General features: G+C 43.2%; 1 protein-coding gene across 1 annotated transcript in view; it reads left to right on the plus strand.

The window, feature by feature from the left end:
* Positions 1 to 21568, plus strand: part of HGF (hepatocyte growth factor) — a 209260-nt gene that overhangs the window by 132944 nt on the left and 54748 nt on the right. Inside the window, exons 9-11 of the mRNA XM_063926946.1 lie at positions 3191 to 3318; positions 13565 to 13667; positions 14069 to 14202. Coding sequence (XP_063783016.1) covers positions 3191 to 3318; positions 13565 to 13667; positions 14069 to 14202 — 365 coding nt within the window. The remainder of the gene's footprint in view (positions 1 to 3190; positions 3319 to 13564; positions 13668 to 14068; positions 14203 to 21568) is intronic.

The raw sequence follows: 21568 nt of genomic DNA on the forward strand, positions 1-21568 counted from the left end.
TGTAACAATTTCACTTTAATGGGTCTATCCTTATTAAAATATAAGTTCAGATTTGGAAGCATCTATTTTCCTGGACAGCGTTCAGTTTCTTTGTGTCTGAATGGAGCTAGCTGTTGTCATACAAGAAATCATTAAAATGATGAAGAGATTCTGATGTGCAGACAGTTATGTATTTTTTATATCACACAAATTTCTTACCCTATCACCATTTTGTAGAATACAGTATATTGTCTCTCTGTCTTTATAAATAAGTCGACTCTGTATGTATATCATGCAGAGCACATCTACTTAACTTTAATATAAAGTTCTAGCATGTTGATTTGAAACAAATGAACAATTATTATTCTCTGGCATGTAACATTGTTCTACAACATTTTCGTGTGCTGTTTTAGAAACAGTTATGTTCTCAATTATGTATAATTATGTACCCTGTAAGATACACCCACTTGTGTTTTAAATAAACATATCACCTAGAAACGAGTTAGGCCTGTTAACACAAGCAGTATTTATCCAGCTTTAAAGCACTAGATTCACCCATGTGTGAATGCGCAGCTAACACAGCACAGCATAGGAATTACAGATGTAAAAGATGTTGCTGAGACACTTCAAACACTCAAACATTGAGTTTTGTGGCAAAGCAGTCCTTTTGCAGAGGTGTGTAGTACAATCTCTGAGGTCTACATGAGCTTTGCTATTGTGCACAATGCTTTCCTGCAATGTACTATACTTGTACGTTTTTAGCATACAGCAGAATAGGGATGGTCATAAGTGAGGTATCCATTGATGGATACCATCGATAGTACCATTGATGGATAAACTTGATGATGTGAAACCATCTGGAAGGGAACCATTGATGACCATATCTGCTTTATATATGACCATATCTGCTTTAGTGTATCACAAGCTGTGGGACAATTAGAACTGGGGGACGGGACTCCATGGGTGTCAGGAGGTGGAGCTAGTCTCCGTGTCCCGACACCTTTGAAATAAATATATATTTGGTTGCTCTGTAACATCGATGGCTGGAAACCATCTGGTTCTCCCCCTTCAATGGTAAAAGTAGTTACCATTGGTCATTGACTATCAATGATTTTCAAATCATCGATGGTCTATGGCCATCCCTACAGCAGAATATATAGTCTATGCATAGACTTAATACAACAATGGTCAGTTCATTCTGTTGTGTGGTGTGTGGTGTGAGACGCTGTACACTTAATACCAAATTCTGCAGAAAAACTGTGACATTTTGCAGGCAAATGTTTAAAAATATTTAGTAGAATAGTTTTAAAAAGAAATCATTGATTCATCTGCAGAAACATTAGTACACCTTTATTATTATTTAGAAAATGCTGTCTGAATCAATAACTCAAAAAGCCAGACATACTGTACTTTGCTATTGATCTGCTGAGTCTATCTTATATTGTACCTGGGTATACTGACCTATGATTCATGTGAAGAGATAGTAGTCTACTCACCCATGGGCTAACACATAGTCTAGCATGATAAATACTGCATAAACAGGGCCTTAGGCTGATTTTACAGCATCTGAAAAAATCCCCATAAAATAGATTCTCAAGTTCACCTTTGAAGTCTATGCTACAGAGTGTAAAATCTAATACTTTATCTATATTGTTTAGGGTCATCCCCACTAACAGTCTGAATTTGGTGAAGAAATAATCTGTCAAACAAATCATTCAGTTTGTCCATTCTTCTACTTATATTGTACTGTAGGTAACATTAAGTGCCTCATAGATCAACTATGAGCAGCATTCTTTCAGCACCTGTCAGGGCTGGCCTTGCAATTTACTAGACTATGTTAGAATGCTGTTTATAAACAATTTCTCCAGGTGAAAATACTCATGTATTTAATGTCCTTAGGGGGACATTTACTAAGCAGTGATAAGAGTGGAGAAGTGAGCCAGTGGAGAAGTTGCCCATGGCAACCAATCAGCACTGAAGTAACATCTATAATTTGCATACTATAAAATTATACAGTGCTGCTGATTGGTTAATGGGGCAACTTCTCCACTGGCTCACTTCTCCGCTCTTATCACTGCTTAGTAAATGTCTCCAATAATGTAGTAATAATGGGGGTAATTCTGAGTTGATCGCAGCAGCAAATTTGTTAGCAATTGGGCAAAACCATGTGCACTGCAGGGGGGGGCAGATATAACATTTGCAGAGAGAGTTAGATTTGGGTGGGTTATTTTGTTTCTGTGCAGGGTAAATACTGGCTGCTTTATTCTTATGCTGCAATTTAGATTCCAGTTTGTGCAGAGAGAGTTAGATTTGGGTGGGGTGCACTGTATTCAAACTGGAATCTAGATTGCAGCATAAGAATAAAGCAGCCAGTATTTACCCTGCACAGAAACACAATAACCCACCCAAATCTAACTCTCTCTGCACATGTTATATCTGCCCCTCCTGCAGTACACATGGGCCCTCATTCCGAGTTGTTCGCTCGCAAGGCGATTTTAGCAGAGTTGCTCACGCTAAGCCTACGCCTACTGGGAGTGTATCTTAGCATCTTAAAATTGCGAACGATGTATTCGCAATATTGCGATTAGCACACTTCTTAGCAGTTTCAGAGTAGCTCCAGACTTACTCGGCATCTGCGATCAGTTCAGTGCTTGTCGTTCCTGGTTTGACGTCACAAACACACCCAGCGTTCGCCCAGACACTCCCCCGTTTCTCCAGCCACTCCCGCGTTTTTTCCGGAAACGGTAGCGTTTTTTCCCACACGCCCTTAAAACGGCAAGTTTCCGCCCAGTAACACCCATTTCCTGTCAATCACACTACGATCGCCGGAGCGATGAAAAAGCAGTGAGTAAAAATACTATTTTCATAGCAAACTTACTTGGCGCAGTCGCAGTGCGGACATTGCGCATGCGCACTAAGCGGAAAATCGCTGCGATGCGATGAAATTTTCCGAGCGAACGACTCGGAATGAGGGCCATGGTTTTGCCCAACTGCTAACAAAATTGCTGCTGCGATCAACTCGGAATGACCACCTATGTTTTGAAGTGTTTAATAATAATAATAATTTATTTGTTGCAAGTATAATAGTCTAGTTCATTGTCATTGTTCTGTCCTTTATGTGCAGCACTACATGACTCTTGAGGTGCAATATAAATAAAATACAATAATGCAATTAGAAATTAATTAGTTATGTATTTTAAATTTCTTGCAGAGATCTGAGTGAAAATTATTGCCGAAATCCTGATGGTTCGGAATCTCCGTGGTGCTTCACTACAGATCCAAATATTCGAATTGGTCATTGCTCACAAATTCCAAAATGTGAAGCTTCCAATCATCAAGGTAAATTATCAGAACAACATGGAAGGTTTGTGGTATTAACAATTATTTATTAGTTATATAGTGTACTTATATAATGCAGCACTTTACAGAGAATGTTTAGTCATTCACATCAGTCCCTGCCCCAGTCGAGTTTACAATCCATTCAAAAAGTATGTTTTTGGATTGTGGAAAGAAACCAAATTACCCATGCAAATATGAAGGGGATCATACAAACTCCACACACACATCTCTTTGGTTGGAATCAAACCCGTGACCCCAGTGCTTTGAGGCAACAAAGTTGACAGCTGTGTCCCCAATGTATTTACTAACAAACTATCTGAGCTATCAAATGTACCCCCTGCGTATTCAATTGCTGGCCGTTTTTGGTGGTTATTAAGGCATCTTCGCCAAAGCATTTTCACTTCTTTTTTTTAGTGAAAAGGCATTGGAAAAAAATTAGAGATGAGCGGGATCGGTTCTCCAAGATCCGAACCCCCCCCCCACAAACTTCACCTATTTTACACGGTTCCGTGGCAGCCTCGGATCTTCCCGCCTTGCTCAGTTAACCCGAACGCGCCCGAACATCATCATCCCGCTGTCTTATTCTCGCGAGATTCGTATTCTATATAAAGAGCCACGTGTCGCCGCCATTTTCACTCGTGCATTGGAGATTGAACGGAGAGGGCGTGGCTGCATTCTCTCCCTGAAAAGCTCCGTAATCTGTGCTCAATGTGCAGCAAATATCTGTGCTCAGTGTGCTGCAAATATCTGTGCTCAGTGTGCTGAAAATATCTACGTTCTCTGCCTCAAAAATGCTCCATATCTGTGCTCAGTGTGCTGCAAATATCTGTGCTCAGTGTGCTGCATTGTGGGGACTGGGGACCACCAGTATATAATTATAGTAGTACAGTACAGTAGGCCATTGCTGTATTTTGCAGCTCTGTGTCAAGTATACAATCTCTGTGCTGCATTATTGTGAGCAGTATATAGTAGGACAGTGCAGCATTTTGGTGACCAGCAGTATACATATATAGTACAGTAGGCCATTGCTGTATCTTGCAGCTCTGTGTCAAGTATACTATCTCTGTGCTGCATTATTGTGAGCAGTATATATGTACAACAGTGCAGCATTTTGGTGACCAGCAGTATACATATATAGTACAGTACAGTAGGCCATTGCTGTATCTTGCAGCTCTGTGTCAAGTATACTATCTCTGTGCTGCATTATTGTGAGCATTATATAGTAGGACAGTGCAGCATTTTGGTGACCAGCAGTATACATATATAGTACAGCACAGTAGGCTATTGCTGTATCTTGCAGCTCTGTGTCAAGTATACTATCTCTGTGCTGCATTATTGTGAGCAGTATATAGTAGGACAGTGCAGCATTTTGGTGACCAGCAGTATACATATATAGTACAGTACAGTAGGCCATTGCTGTATCTTGCAGCTCTGTGTCAAGTATACTATCTCAGTGCAGTGCAGCATTTTGATGACCAGCAGTATACATATAGTACAGTACAGTAGGCCATTGCTGTATCTTGCAGCTCTGTGTCAAGTATACTATCTCTGTGCTGCATTATTGTGAGCAGTATATAGTAGGACAGTGCAGCATTTTGATGACCAGCAGTATACATATATAATACAGTACAGTAGGCCATTGCTGTATCTTGCAGCTCTGTGTCAAGTATACTATCTCTGTGCAGTGCAGCATTTTGGTGACCAGCAGTATACATATAGTACAGTACAGTAGGCCATTACTGTATCTTGCAGCTCTGTGTCAAGTATACTATCTCTGTGCTGCATTATTGTGAGCAGTATATAGCAGGACAGTGCAGCATTTTGGTGACCAGCAGTATACATATATAGTACAGTACAGTAGGCCATTGCTGTATCTTGCAGCTCTGTGTCAAGTATACTATCTCTGTGCTGCATTATTGTTAGCAGTATATAGTAGGACAGTGCAGCATTTTGGTGACCAGCAGTATACATATATAGTACAGTACAGTAGGCCATTGCTGTATCTTGCAGCTCTGTGTCAAGTATACGATCTCTGTTCAGTGCAGCATTTTGGTGACCAGCAGTATACATATAGTACAGTACAGTAGGCCATTGCTGTATCTTGCAGCTCTGTGTCAAGTTTACTATCTCTGTGCTGCATTATTGTGAACAGTATATAGAAGTACAGTGCTGCATTTTGGTGACCAGCAGTAGGATAGTAGGCCATTGCCGTATCTTGCAGCTCTGTGTCAAGTATACTATCTCAGTGCTGCATTATTGTGAGCAGTATACAGTAGGACAGTGCAGCATTTTGGTGACCAGCAGTATACATATATATAGTACAGTACAGTAGGCCATTGCTGTATCTTGCAGCTCTGTGTCAAGTATATTATCTCTGTGCTGCATTATTGTGAGCAGTATATAGTAGGACAGTGCAGCATTTTGGTGACCAGCAGTATACATATATAGTACAGTACAGTAGGCCATTGCTATTGATATATTACTGGCATATAATTCCACACATTAAAAAATGGAGAACAAAAATGTGGAGGGTAAAATAGGGAAAGATCAAGATCAACTTCCACCTCGTGCTGAAGCTGCTGCCACTAGTCATGGCCGAGATGATGAAATGCCATCAACGTCATCTGCAAGGCCGATGCCCAATGTCATAGTAGAGAGCATGTAAAATCCAAAAAACTAACGTTCAGTAAAATGACCCAAAAATCTAAATTAAAAGCGTCTGAGGAGAAGCGTAAACTTGCCAATGTGCCATTTACGACACGGAGTGGCAAGGAACGGCTGAGGCCCTGGCCTATGTTCAAGGCTAGTGGTTCAGCTTCACATGAGGATGGAAGCACTCATCCTCCCGCTAGAAAACTGAAAAGAGTTAAGATGGCAAAAGCACAGCAAAGAACTGTGCGTTCTTCTAAATCACAAATCCCAAAGGAGAGTCCAATTGTGTCGGTTGCAATGCCTGACCTTCCCAACACTGGACGGGAAGAGGTGGTGCCTTCCACCATTTGCACGCACCCTGCAAGTGCTGGAAGGAGCACCCACAGTCCAGTTCCTGATAGTCAAATTGAAGATGTCGCTGTTGAAGTACACCAGGATGAGGATATGGGTGTTGCTGGCGCTGAGGAGGAAATTGACAAGAAGGATTCTGATGGTGAGGTGGTTTGTTTAAGTCAGGCACCCGGGGAGACACCTGTTGTCCGTGGGATGAATATGGCCATTGACATGCCTGGTCAAATTACAAAAAAATCACCTCTTCGGTGTGGAATTATTTTACCAGAAATGCGGACAACAGGTATCAAGCCATGTGTTGCCTTTTTCAAGCTGTAATAAGTAGGGGTAAGGATGTTAACCACCTAGGAACATCCTCCCTTATACGTCACCTGGAGCGCATTCATCAGAAGTCATTGACAAGTTCAAAAACTTTGGGTGACAGCGGAAGCAGTCCACTGACAACTAAATCCCTTCCTCTTGTACCCAAGCTCCTGCAAAACACACCACCAACTCCCTCAGTGTCAATTTCCTCCATAGACAGGAATGCCAATAGTCCTGCAGGCCATGTCACTGGCAAGTCTGACGAGTCCTCTCCTAACTGGGATTCCTCCGATGGATCCTTGAGTGTAACGCCTACTGCTGCTGGCGCTGCTGTTGTTGCTGCTGGGAGTCGATTGTCATCCCAGATGGGAAGTCGGAAGACCACTTGTACTACTTCCAGTAAGCAATTGACTGTCCAACAATCCTTTGCGAGGAAGATGAAATATCACAGCAGTCATCCTGCTGCAAAGCGGATAACTCAGGTCTTGGCAGCTGTTGGTGTTAAACGTGTGTCCGGTATCCACCGTTAATTCACATGGAATTAGAGAATTGCTTGAGGTACTGTGTCCCCAGTACCAAATACCATCTAGGTTCCACTTCTCTAGGCAGGCGATACCGAGAATGTACACAGACCTCAGAAAAAGAGTCACCAGTGTTCTAAAAAATGCAGTTGTACCCAATGTCCACTTAACCACAGACATGTGGACAAGTGGAGCAGGGCAGACTCAGGACTATATGACTGTGACAGCCCACTGGTTAGATGTATTGCCTCCCGCAGCAAGAACAGCAGCGGCGGCACTAGTAGCAGCATCTCGCAAACGCCAACTCGTTCCTAGGCAGGCTACGCTTTGTATCACCACTTTCCATAAGAGGCACACAGCTGACAACCTCTTACGGAAACTGAGGAACATCATCGCAGAATGGCTTACTCCAATTGGACTCTCCTGGGGATTTGTGACATCGGACAACGTCACCAATATTGTGCATGCATTACATGTGGGCAAATTCCAGCACGTCCCATGTTTTGCACATACATTGAATTTGGTGGTGCAGAATTATTTAAAAAACGACAGGGGCGTGCAAGAGATGCGGTCGGTGGCCCGAAGAATTGCGGGCCACTTTCGGCATTCAGCCAACGCATGCCGAAGACTGAAGCACCAGCAAACACTCCTGAACCTGCCCCGCCATCATCTGAAGCAAGAGGTGGTAACGAGGTGGAATTCAACCCTCTATATGCTTCAGAGGATGGAGGAGCAGCAAAAGGCCATTCAAGCCTATACATCTGCCTACGATATAGACAAAGGAGGGGGAATGCACCTGAATGATTTCAACGTTGTGCAAGGTTCTGCAACCCTTTGAACTTGCCACACGTGAAGTAAGTTCAGACACTGCCAGCCTGAGTCAGGTCATTCCCCTCATCAGGCTTTTGCAGAAGCAGCTGGAGAGATTGAAGGAGGAGCTAAAACGGAGCGATTCCGCAAGGCATGTGGGACTTGTGGATGGAGCCCTTAATTCGCTTAACCAGGATTCACGGGTGGTCAATCTGTTGAAATCAGAGCACTACATTTTGGCCTCAGTGCTCGATCCTAGGTTTAAAGTCTACATTGTATCTCTCTGGCAGACACAAGTCTGCACATGTTCAAAGACCTGCTGGTGAGACACTTGTCAAGTCAAGCGGAACGTGACCCATCAACAGCTCCTCCTTCACATTCTCCCGCAACTGGGGCTGCGAGGAAAAAGCTAAGAATTCCGAGCCCACCCGCTGGCGGTGATGCAGGGCACTCTGGAGCGAGTGCTGACATCTGGTCCGGACTGAAGGACCTGCCAATGATTACTGACATGTCATCTACTGTCACTGCATATGATTCTGTCACCATTGAAAGAATGGTGGAGGATTATATGAGTGACCGCATCCAAGTAGGCACGTCAGACAGTCCGTACGTACACTGGCAGGAAAAAGAGGCAATTTGGAGGCCCTTGCAGAAACTGGCTTTATTTTACCTAAGTTGCCCCCCCCCCTCCAGTGTGTACTCCGAAAGAGTGTTTAGTGCAGCCGGTCACCTTGTCAGCAATCGGCGTACGAGGTTACTTCTAGAAAACAAGGAAAAAAGTTGAAAGCGCTGTCCACAATTAAAGAGTTTTTTTATTTGATTAAAAATTATAAAATCACTATTCACATATATCTTTATCAATACTGATCTAAAGGTTTAGACATTGAAACATATTACAAACCATAGCTGTTTTCCAGTGGTACCTATTAGTGAAACAGTATAAACACAGTGGGTAACTTGCATTAAATTGACACACTCTGCATCTGATTAAACAATTGTATTAGATGTCATATACTAATCCCCTCAGTGTTTATTCCTTTTTGATGGTTCACTCCTTTGAGCAGCCTCCTATAAACGTAATTGGAAGGGTTATATGCTGACAGTCCCAGACATATCTGGAGAGATATGTTCACCACAAATCTGAATTATATATCTCCTCCCGCTGGGACAATAATACATCCAAAGCCACAGATTGAGAGCACGCAATGTCAAATTTAGGAGATAGAGTAACTACTGTTCTTAGTACAATCCCTTAATTGGCGGCTATTGATACTGAATAGATTGCCGTTCTGACGGGCGTCCCCGTCTGGTGATATAGTTACTTATATAGTAGGACTCCTATTTATTAAGCATGCTCCACAGATCATTCGTGAGTTCTTTAATCAATAAATGGAGGCCGCATGCACGACTGATCTCACCCCTGTTCTTGTCGGCTACTGCTCCCGCCGGGCGTCCGTGGGTGTCTTAGGCAGCATCCGGCTGCTTCTCCTGCACCGAGACTCTCGCGGACCGCCTCTCCCAGGACAGTACCACAGAAAACTTGCGGTGGTGTGGTCTGTCGGGCTGGTTTGCTCCTGCGGTATCTGTCAGCGGCTGCGCGCTGCCTGCACAGCTCCCGAGATTTTGCCAGGTGTCTTGCCGACAGGGGGGAGATCAAGACTGTTTTCACAATAAGGTCCACATACACAAGGGACACTCTTGACGCGTTTCTCAGCCGTATGTCTATGGCTGTTTCCTCAGGTCTTCTGAGGAAACAGCCATAGACATACGGCTGAGAAACGTGTCAAGAGTGTCCCTTGTGTATGTGGACCAGCGCAGCCGCTGACAGATACCGCAGGAGCAAACCAGCCCGACAGACCACACCAATTAAGGGATTGTACTAAGAACAGTAGTTACCCACTGTGTTTATACTGTTTCACTAATAGGTACCACTGGAAAACAGCTATGGTTTGTAATATGTTTCAATGTCTAAACCTTTAGATCAGTATTGATAAAGATATATGTGAATAGTGATTTTATAATTTTTAATCAAATAAAAAACTCTTTAATTGTGGACAGCGCTTTCAACTTTTTTCCTTGATTTATATTTAAATTATTGGAACTCAACAAACCCATTATTGAAAGCAGCAGTGCACAATTGAAAGGAGGTGTAATTTTAAGGAGCTGCACAGCTGACACACACAAGAGCTTAGCGCTTTCTAAGTTTGAGGTTACTTCTAGAAAATGTGGACAAGATGATCTTCATCAAAATGAATTATAATCAATTCCTCCGTGGAGACATTCACCAGCAATTGCCTCCAGAAAGTACACAGGGACCTGAGATGGTGGATTCCAGTGAGGACGAATTAATACTCTGTGAGGAGGGGGATGTACACAGTGAAAGGGGTGATGAATCGTACGATGAGGAGGAGGTGGACATCTTGCCTCTGTAGAGCCAGTTTGTGCAAGGAGAAATTGATTGCTTCTTTTTTGGTGGGGGCCCAAACCATCCAGTCATTTCAGCCACAGTCATGTGGCAGACCCTGTGGCTGAAATGATGGGTTTGTTAAAGTGTGCATGTCCTGTTTTTACAACGTAAGGGTGGGTAGGAGGGCCCAAGGACAATTCCATCTTGCACCTCTTTTTTATTTTTTTTAGTTATCTCTGCATCATGTGATGTTTGGGGCAAATTTTTTTTAGTGCCATCCTCTCTGACACTGCAGTGCCACGTCTAGATGGGCCAGGTGTTTGTGCCGCCCACTTCGGTCGCTTAGCTTAGACATCCAGCGACCTCGGTGCAAATTTTAGGACTAAAAATAATATTGTGAGGTGTAAGGTGTTCAGAATAGACTGGAAATGAGTGGAAATTATGGTTATTGAGGTTAATAATACTATGGGATAAAAACTACCCCCAAATTCTATGATTTAAGCTGTTTTTTGAGGGGTTTTTGAAAAAAAACACCCGAATCCAAAACACACCCGAATCCGACAAAAAAATTTCAGGGAGGTTTTGCGTCCGAATCCAAAACACGGCCGCGGAACTGAATCCACAACCAAAACACAAAACCCGAAAAATTTCCGGTGCACATCTCTAAAAAAAAATGCCTCAAAATTGTCTAAAACGGACTATGTTTTCGCCAGAGCAGGTGCGAAAACATGTGGATTCACCGATTCACGTGTTTTTTGCTCCTGCTTAATGTTTCGCCTAGGCAAAAAAATGGCCCTGCTATTACATAGGGCAAAAAAATTGCAATAAAGTACAGTTTTGTTGCCTAGGGGAATAAACGGCACTAACTGAATACCTGCCTAATGCATAATAGCGTACAAGAGGTAGTAATTGGACATGTGTAAAGTTAACATGTTTCATGTACATGTGACCTCAAAAACAAAGGCATGCACTTGACAAATATTATATAGTAGTAGACATGTAATGAATTTATAATCTGAGAAAAAGTAACTGTTACTATTGTAAAAAGATCACAGTGACTAATATTCCTGAGGCCTAAAAGGTATGAGTGTGAGAGAGGTCACAGACAGAATGACAAGCATGAGTTGTGTGTGTGATTGTGATGCATTTGACAATGTGAAATGATTTATGATCCAGAAGAGCAATAGAAGGAAGCAATCAGCAGTTGTTTTGTTGTGTCCAGGAGGTTAACAAATATACAATAATTACTATATATATTTTTTTCATACAACTAGTACACTGTTTTACAGATTTCATCTCTCACATATAAAAGTCATAAAAAGAAATAGGATTTTTGGTGATCTATTTTGCAATGTGTAGGTCAGTTATTACAATTATTTATGAGTGTATGAGAGTGCAGTTTGCACAGTTTTCATTTGGAGGGAAACACCCATTTTGGGGATACTGGTGGGTCAGTGAGACATATACTGGTATTAGAGAGTGAGCCAGTAAAGTGCGGTAAGGTGAGGCAGAGCCTTTCCTGTCATACTAACGTATACGCCAGAGTTTTTATTATTATATAAAGTATATAAAACATACAAAGAATATATTAGAAATATCTTCTTTGTATTATTCTTATTATTTTTATAGTCAAAACTCTGGAATATAAAGTCTATGGCAGGTCCCACCGTTTCCACACATCTCTGATAAAAACTCACCAATGTTACAGCAGTATATACTGCTGCATCTTTATATAATGCACACATGAACCCAGAGCAGGATTAAGGGCCGCATGGGCCTGGGGCTGAAAACGTTCAAGGGTCTATATGGAGAAGGGGAGGAGCTGTAACCAGTACTGTGTGGGTGTGTACACCAACTATACTATCAGACCCACTGTCTCCTTTAATAGGCTGTAGGGTGTGTGTGTGTGTGTGTGTGTGTGTGTGTGTGTGTGTGTGTGTGTAGGGGTGAGTTGTGTTGTTAGGTTTAGGCACTAGAGTGAGGGTTAGGGTTAAGATACAAGGGGGTTAGGATTAGGTAGTGACAAGGTCTATTTAAAATAAACTAAAAAGAAAGGTTTTTTTCAGCATTTTAGCCAGAGAAAACCTAAATTGTCAGTTCTTCAAATTTAGCAAAGGGAAAAGTGCAGAGAAACATTTTTAATATGTATAATCTATATATAAATCTTCTATGGACAAAAAAAACTGTAACAACTGCAATGTACTCCCTCTTATAAATAATAAGAATATTAAAAGCAACCAGGGAAATCAGAGTTGGCTTTAGATCAGTGCCAGAGTAAACCCTGAGAAGGCCCCTAAGCAGTCGAAATGTCGGGGCCCCCCTGGCAAATTATCTCCAGAAATACGTTTTTAATTTTACAAACCAACCGTCTATGATCTATCTGGAAACTGTAATGTGAATCTGATGTCTATGATATATGCACTTTAAGTTGTTAATGGGTACATTACATTAAAACAGTATTTTCTCTATTGAGTCTTTAATGTAAAGTTTTTGTTTCTTTGAGTTGATTAATTTTTTGTGTCTTATGGAAACAATCTAAAAAAGCTTGATTGTAATTTTCTTTCAAGATCAAATCAATATTATTTTGATCCACTGTCGCAGGCCGCATAGGCAGGTGCCTACCTCGCCCTATTTGGTAATCCAGCACTACTTCATTTATCTTAATACCTTGAATTAGTGGATGTTTTTTTTTTTTTTTACAATGATAGGTATTTCTCTTGAATACTAAATTGATGGCATTACTAAGTTAATAGATGCTGTCACCAAGTATTGTTTTTGTACAGTAATATCAATAGCATTTTACAAGAAAATTTGCAACATGTAATTCCTTAATTTTAAATGTCTTGTAGTAAAGCATACAAAAAAACAACAACTTTATGATACGACTGTACTATGGTCACATTTCAAAAGAATAAAAAAAAAATAGTACTTAAAAGATTTTTTTCCAGATGTCTTTTTTTTTCTTGTTAATAAAAAACAACTTTAATCTATTTGTGTATTTATTCAGCCTTTTGGTCTTCTTTTCCAATCAAAGACTTGTTTGGTTTAAGTTGTAAGGCTTTTCTCCCTTTTGTGTAAAGTAAAAACCACTGGGACAGCTGCTGCCGCACAGTCTCTGCTGTTTGCCTCTGGGTGGGTTGTTTTGTCAGCCTGCGTTGCTTCTGATTTGCTTAGCTTTAACATATATATTTGGTATTTTCAGACTGTTACTATGGCAATGGCATCACCTACAGGGGTACAATATCTACAACTCGATTCAGACAACCATGTGCCATGTGGGAGAAAAATATTATTGACTTACGAAGGTATGTGACTAGTTACTTCTAGTCATAACTAAAAATGATCTTTTTAATATTATCTTAAACTTAACAAAGTAGATTGAAGTTATTGAATGTTTTAATAATGAAATATGTTGTTATTATTATTATTTATGATTATTAAAATAGGAAGCTATCCCAAAAATAGCGAAAAGAAGTCCATATTAAAAATATGCATTTGCATAAAAGTTGTAATGTATGTCTGATTTATGATATATTGTTAAACTTAGGAAATATCAGCATAATAAGTGTGCTTGTTCTGCTATTGTCACTATACTGTACTTTGGCTATACTTCTGGAACTTTCTTCAAAAACATTTAGGTTATGTAATTGCAGTCATGACCCTTTTTTACCCCACTGAAAATGTGTATCCTATCCTTACATTATAGACATACTTTAAAGGAACCAGATGTATCTATACTTGAAAAAAACTACTGCCGAAATCCTGATAATGATGCTCATGGACCTTGGTGCTATACGGAAAATCCATCAGTACCCTGGGACTATTGTCACATTTCTCGATGTAAGAAATCAGTAGTAATCATATGAACCATAACATTTTCAGGAACTAGACCCCTTTAAGTAAGGAGGTCAGGGGACTATTACTGTATGTAAGCATATTACATACAGCAGTGCCGTAACTAGGCATTTTAGCGCTGTGTGCAAGAAACGGCATTGGCGCCCTACCTCCGGTGTGCAAAATATGGGTAGTGCGCGCCGCAGGCGTGTGCAAAAAAATTAGGGGCGTGGCTTCATAGGGAAGGGAATAATACCAATTCATACTACGGTGCACAGTAGTCTCCATTATTCAAATTACGCCACACAGTAGCGCCACTACACCAGGTAGAGCCCCTTTTACACATTACGGCAGACAGTGTCCCCATTTTACACATTACGGCAGATAGCGTCCCCTCTTTACACATTACGGCAGACAGCATCCCTCTTTTTACACATTACGGCAGACAGCGTCCCCTTTTTACACATTACGGCAGATAGCATCCCCCTTTTTACACATTACGGCAGACAGCATCCCCCTTTTTACACATTACGGCAGACAGCATCCCCCTTTTTACACAATACGGTAAAGACAGTCCCCCTTTTTACACATTACGGCAGCCAGTCCCCCTTTTTACACATTACGGCAGCCAGCGCCCCCCTTTTTACAGATTACGGCAGACAGAGTCCTTTTTACACATTAAGCAGGCAGAGGTGAGAGAGAGAGAGAGAGAGAGAGAGAGAATGTGAGTGTGTGTGTGTCTACTCGCCTGGGGGGAGGCCACGATCCACGATCCAGCAGTCCAGGAGTCCTCAGCAGAAGACAGCCGGCGCACTTTCAATTGCGGCTGCCCGCCCGTCAGGTGCTCCTGGTCCGCGTGTTACCCTGCCCAGCGCCCGCCGCCTTCCCCGGCTCCTTCCCTGCAGTCAGTGCGGTGGCAGAGGCGCTGGCTTTTAAAATCCATCCTCATTAGTTGCCGCCGGCGCAAACAGCCCAGCACTCAGCCGCTGACAGTACTATGATGAGCGGCTGTCAGTGGCTGCCGGCGGGTGCAGGGTGCAGCGCTTCGGATAGGCTGCGCTGCTGTTAATGGAAGCACTGTGGCCAGAGAGGGGGAGCAGTGGTCCTCAGCGTCGCAGCCCTGCTGGTTCGGCTGGCGGTCCTGCGCCCACCGTGCTCTTGCGCTGTGTGCCAGGCACCGCTGGCCCATAGCTAGTTACTGCACTGACATACAGTTCAACATACCTGCAGCTAGAATTTAGGGGGGTATCCTATTAGCTGCTGTCATTTCTCTAGCTAAGAAAATTGGCTTTTTTCATGATTTTTGCCTAATGGTCATTATTGGGCTATCCAATTATAACTTGTTTTTTTCCGTGAGCAGTTTTCATACAAAAATATATAGGATCCACGTAAAACCGCAGACCTATGTATGTATCGTGGAAAAAATGCTTAGTTATCAGGAATTTGGTTTAGAAACAAAATCACTGATAAGAGCCAACATAGGGGGTAATAGGATAGCTCCCGGCCAATCCATTAGTCACAGTAAATAACCGCTGCTGATTGGATATCGCTCTTAGTGATATAATATATATATATATACACTGCTCAAAAAAATAAAGGGAACACTAAAATAACACATCCTAGATCTGAATGAATGAAATATTCTTATTAAATACTTTGTTCTTTACATAGTTGAATGTGCTGACAACAAAATCACACAAAAATTATCAATGGAAATCAAATTTATTAACCCATGGAGGTCTGGATTTGGAGTCACCCTCAAAATTAAAGTGGAAAAACACACTACAGGCTGATCCAACTTTGATGTAATGTCCTAAAAACAAGTCAAAATGAGGCTCAGTAGTGTGTGTGGCCTCCACGTAGCTGTATGACCTCCCTACAACCCACACAAGTGGCTCAGGTAGTGCAGCTCATCCAGGATGGCACAGCAATACGAGCTGTGGCAAGGTTTGCTGTGTCTGTCAGCGTAGTGTCCAGAGCATGGAGGCGCTACCAGGAGACAGGCCAGTACATCAGGAGATGTGGAGGAGGCCGTAGGAGGGCAACAACCCAGCAGCAGGACCGCTACCTCCGCCTTTGTGCAAGGAGGAACAGGAGGAGCACTGCCAGAGCCCTGCAAAATGACCTCCAGCAAGCCACAAATGTGCATGTGTCTACACAAACGATCAGAAACAGACTCCATGAGGGTGGTATGAGGGCCCGACGCCCACAGGTTGGGGTTGTGCTTACAGCCCAATACCATGCAGGACGTTTGGCATTTGCCAGAGAACACCAAGATTGGAAAATTCACTACTGGCGCCCTGTGCTCTTCACAGATGAAAGCAGGTGCTCACTGAGCACGTGACAGACGTGACAGAGTCTGGAGACGCCAAGGAGAACGTTCTGCTGCCTGCAACATCCTCCAGCATGACCAGTTTGGCAGTGGCTCAGTAATGGTGTGGGGTGGCATTTCTTTGGGGGGCCGCACAGCCCCTCCATGTGCTCGCCAGAGGTAGCCCGACTGCCATTAGGTACCGATATGAGATCCTCAGACCCTTTGTGAGACCATATGCTGGTGCGGTTGGCCCTGGGTTCCTCCTAATGCAAGACAATGCTAGACCTCATGTGGCTGGAGTATGTCAGCAGTTCCTGCAAGACGAAGGCATTGATGCTATGGACTGGCCCGCCCGTTCCCCAGACCTGAATCCAATTGAGCACATCTGGGACATCATGTCTCACTCCATCCACCAATGCCACGTTGCACCACAGACTGTCCAGGAGTTGGCGGATGCTTTAGTCCAGGTCTGGGAGGAGATCCCTCAGGAGACCCTCTGCAACCTCATCAGGAGCATGCCCAGGCGTTGTAGGGAGGTCATGCAGGCACTTGGAGGCCACACACACTACTGAGCCTCATTTTGACTTGTTTTAAGGACATTACATCAAAGTTGGATCAGCCTGTAGTGTGTTTTTCCACTTTAATTTTGAGGGTGACTCCAAATCCAGACCTCCATGGGCTAATAAATTTGATTTCCATTGATAATTTTTGTGTGATTTTGTTGTCAGCACATTCAACTATGTAAAGAACAAAGTATTTAATGAGAATATTTCATTCATTCAGATCTAGGATGTGTTATTTTAGTGTTCCCTTTATTTTTTTGAGCAGTGTATATATATATATATATATATATATATATATATATACAGCAATGCAAGGACTGGCACTCCTTAGGATCCAAAAAAACCCAGTAAAGGTGCCCAGGTGCCAGATATTGAATTTGATAGCAAAGTAGAAGAGTACGGCACTCAGAGGACTTCGTTTGAAGCAGCAAGCTGGTTTAAGTATAAGGCTGACAGCGCAGCATTAGTAGGTCCTACTAATGCTGCGCTGTCAGCTTTATACTTAAACCAGCTTGCTGCTTCAAACGAAGTCCTCTGAGTGCCGTACTCTTCTACTTTGCTATATATATATATATGTTTATATATCTATATAAATATATCTATATATATATATATATATATATCTATCAGAAATTTCCAGTGGTTTACACTTAATACAGCCTACAACCAGGGCCGGTGCTAGGTTTCTAGACACCCTAGGCAAAGCTCCAAATTACGCCCCTGTTCCCGCAAATACCTCCCCCCCCTCCTGCCCAATCACTCACATACATAATTGACTACTTTAAATATTATTATATTCATTTTTAGAGTTATGTACAATATAAATATATAATAACACTATAACATGTATTACAATGCAGGACTACCATGTAATGCTAAAAGCATTTTAGTGACCACCAGACAACACAAAGATTTAGTGACCACCAGACAACATAAGTTAATGCCAGACAATAAGGTGTCAATTTAAGTGAACACAAGACATTACGGAGAACATTACCTTGACCGACAGAGAACACTGGCTGCCTTTTAGTAACTGCCCCACAATACTAAGAGCATTTTTGTGACCACTGCACAATAAGGAGATCATTTTTGGGACCACTAGGCAATATGAAGAGAATTTTAGTGACCGTCAGATAATAAGACCATTACTGTGACTGCCATACAATATTAACTGCATTTAATTGTCTCTACCAATCTAAGAGCATTATTTTGACCACCAGGCAATACAGAGAGCATTTTTATGACCTCCAGACAATACGGAGAGCATTTTTATGATCATCAGACAGTACGGAGAACGTTTTTATGACCTCCAGACAGTACGGAGAGCATTTTTATGACCTACAGACAGTACGGAGAGCATTTTTATGACCACCAGACAATACGCAGAGTATTTTTGTGATCCTCGAACATCTTATCTCATCACTAAATAATCTTCCTAAAAATTAATTAACTGCTTCAGCAACAACCTCATTCAACATAATTAGCTAATAATGGGGGTCATTCCGAATTGATCGCTAGCTGCCATTGTTCGCAGTGCAGCGATCAGGCTAAAAATTGGCATTTCTGCGCATGCGTATGCACCGCAATGCGCGCGCTTGACATACGGGTACAAAGTCCTTTGTGGTTTTTCACAAGCTCTAGCAACGTTATCATTCGCACTGGTGCCCGCAAGAAAATTGACAGGAAAGGGGCATTTCTGGGTGTCAACTAACCGTTTTCAGGGAGTGCTTAGAAAAACGCAGGCATGCCTGGGAAAACGCAGGCGTGGCTGGGCGTTCGCTGGGTGGGTATGTGACGTCAAAAGCCAACCCTCCGAATCAATGCACACGAAGAATAAGTCTAGGGCTGGTCTTGTTTTGCACAAAATGTATTTGCAGGCGCTTTGCTGCACAGGCATTCACACTTCTGCAAAGCGAAAATACACTCCCCAGTGGGCGGTGACAATGCGTTTGCACGGCTGCTAAAAACTGCTAGCGAGCGAACAACTCGGAATGACCACCCATAATCATTAACTCCCTCATACCCACCATACCCCTTCATTATTAATTACATTTATATTCCATAAAATGCTCAATCTGCTCGATGTAATCTAAAGTACCAATTCCTAACCTCAATAAAAACATTAAGCCAACCATACAGGATTAACCCATTACCCTATAATAAAACCCACATAGCTTTCCTAGGGTTGCCACCTCATCTCTTTAATTTTGGACACATATTAATTACACAGGTTCTGTGGCTGGCTGACTTCAAGACTCCATTTCGCCTGGTTTTATTCAGCCACAGGACCTGTGTAATTAATATGTGTCCAGAATTAAAATGATGAGGTGGCAACCCTAAGCTTACCCCTTATACTTATTTATAGCCATACCATCTCTCCCCTGCATCTCTCTGCCACATCATCTCCCCACTGCGTCTCTCTACCACATCATCTCCCCACTGCATCTCTATACCACATCATCTCCCGGGATCAGTACTAAATGCCGCCGGCCGGAATCCCGGCGGTCGAAATACCGACGCCGGAATTCCGACCACACAATCCCGACAGGGGTGGCGAGCGGAACGCAGCCCCTTGCGGGCTCGCTTCGCTCGCCACGCTGCGGGCACGGTGCCTCGCCACGCTGCGGGCACACTATTATATTCTCCCTCTATGGGTGTCGTGGACACCCACGGAGGGAGAATATGTCGGGATTGTGGCGGTCGGGATTCCGGCGTCGGTATTTCGACCGCCGGGATTCCGGCCGGCGGCATCTTGACCGTATCCCCATCTCCCCACTGCATCTCTCTACCACACGATCTCCCCACTGAGTCTCACAGCCACACATTCTCCCCACTGCGTTTCTCTACCACATCATCTCCCCACTGCATCTCTCTACCATATCATCTCCCCACTGCATCTCTCTACCACATCATCTTCTCACTGCATCTCTCAGCCACACCATCTGCCTGTGTCTCTCAGCCACACCATCATCTCATCTCCCCCCATGCATCTTTCAGCATCCCCATCTGCCCCTTTGTCTCTCAGCCACACCATCTCCCCGCATCTCCAAGCTACACCATCATCTCCCACCTGCATCCTCAGCTGCACCCTCTCTCCCTGCATCTCTCAGCCTACCCCAACCTGTGTCTCTCAGTATGCATGTATGTAAGCCAAGAGACACAGTAACATATTTTCCACACAGAACATACATAGAACACACCAGCTGCACACATAGAACATGCATGTAACACAAAGAGCAAACATTTACATGGGTCCCACATAGACCATACATAGCATACAACCGCTGCACACTGTGCTACATTAAACCCACACGCAGACAGATCGTGTGTTACATTGTACATGGAACATACATGCATTGTTAAGCAATAAAATATGTATGGAAGCCACATTTCCGGGGCTCACATGACAAGCTTTGCCAGGATCTAAGGTCGCCATGGCAACCAAACAACTCCCCAGTCCACCGGCTCAGCCGCTTGCCATCAGACAGCCAGCAGTGTGTACAGCAGGGGAGTCTCTGATGAGCTCTCCGCCGCCGCGTCCCAGACATCATGTGGACCGGGGGTAGTGGAGTACAGACATCACTGCAGGCAGGTATGCTGTATGGAGCGTATAGCGGGAGTCCTGGATCCTCTTGCGCAGGGACAGGAAGCGTGACTTCACGACATCAGCGTCACGCTCTCAGCCACCCTAGGAAGAGTTGTAACGCCGCTGAGCAAATTCCACAGTGCAGTTAAGTTTATGCTTAGTGGCAGCTGCAATGCTACTTGCACTACTGTTGAGTTAGGAGGACCCAGGACCTAAAGCTGTGCAATCGCGAGAGGGGTGGGGTGGGTAACATTTGGGAGACCAATCGCTGGGGGATGGGGGGTGGAGCGGGTGACAAGATGTGAGAGAAGGGGTGGAGCGGGAGCCTAATCGCAGGCATTAATATGCGGGAGCCCAATCACGGATTAGGGGGGCATGTGGCAGTCTGAACAGTCCATTTTGCTGTCATAGTGCGGGGCGGGTATATCTTTGCCGGGTGCTGTCGTGGAGGTGGGGGGCTGGCAGGATTGCAGAGACAGAGGCAGGATGATAAAGAAAGCATTCTCTCTCTGCGCTGGCCCTGCCTACAACAAGACTCTAACGTTCTCCCTGAAAATAAAGAATTCACAGAAGTCCTGCAAGAAATATTTTAAATCAGAGTAAGGAATATGTTTACTTTACAAAATGACACCCGGCCTGTAGTAAGATTAAACACTACTGTTATAAAATAATGGATACCACCAAATGTTACTATGTGATCAATTATACTAATAAACATACTGTATGTGTGTGATTTATTGCATCAAACCCAAAGAAAACAATTGACACCTGTGTCATACGCTTTGTCGGCAGTGGTGCAAGTAGAAAAAATGTGTTACAGGTACTGTGTACAAAAAATGGGTGTGACCACATGCCACATGGGGCGTGGCTAATGGAAATGGGATACACATATGGGGGGCAGATACACAT

The sequence above is a fragment of the Pseudophryne corroboree genome, chromosome 6, assembly GCF_028390025.1.
Source record: "Pseudophryne corroboree isolate aPseCor3 chromosome 6, aPseCor3.hap2, whole genome shotgun sequence".
In the NCBI taxonomy this organism is placed as follows: Eukaryota; Metazoa; Chordata; class Amphibia; order Anura; family Myobatrachidae; genus Pseudophryne; species Pseudophryne corroboree.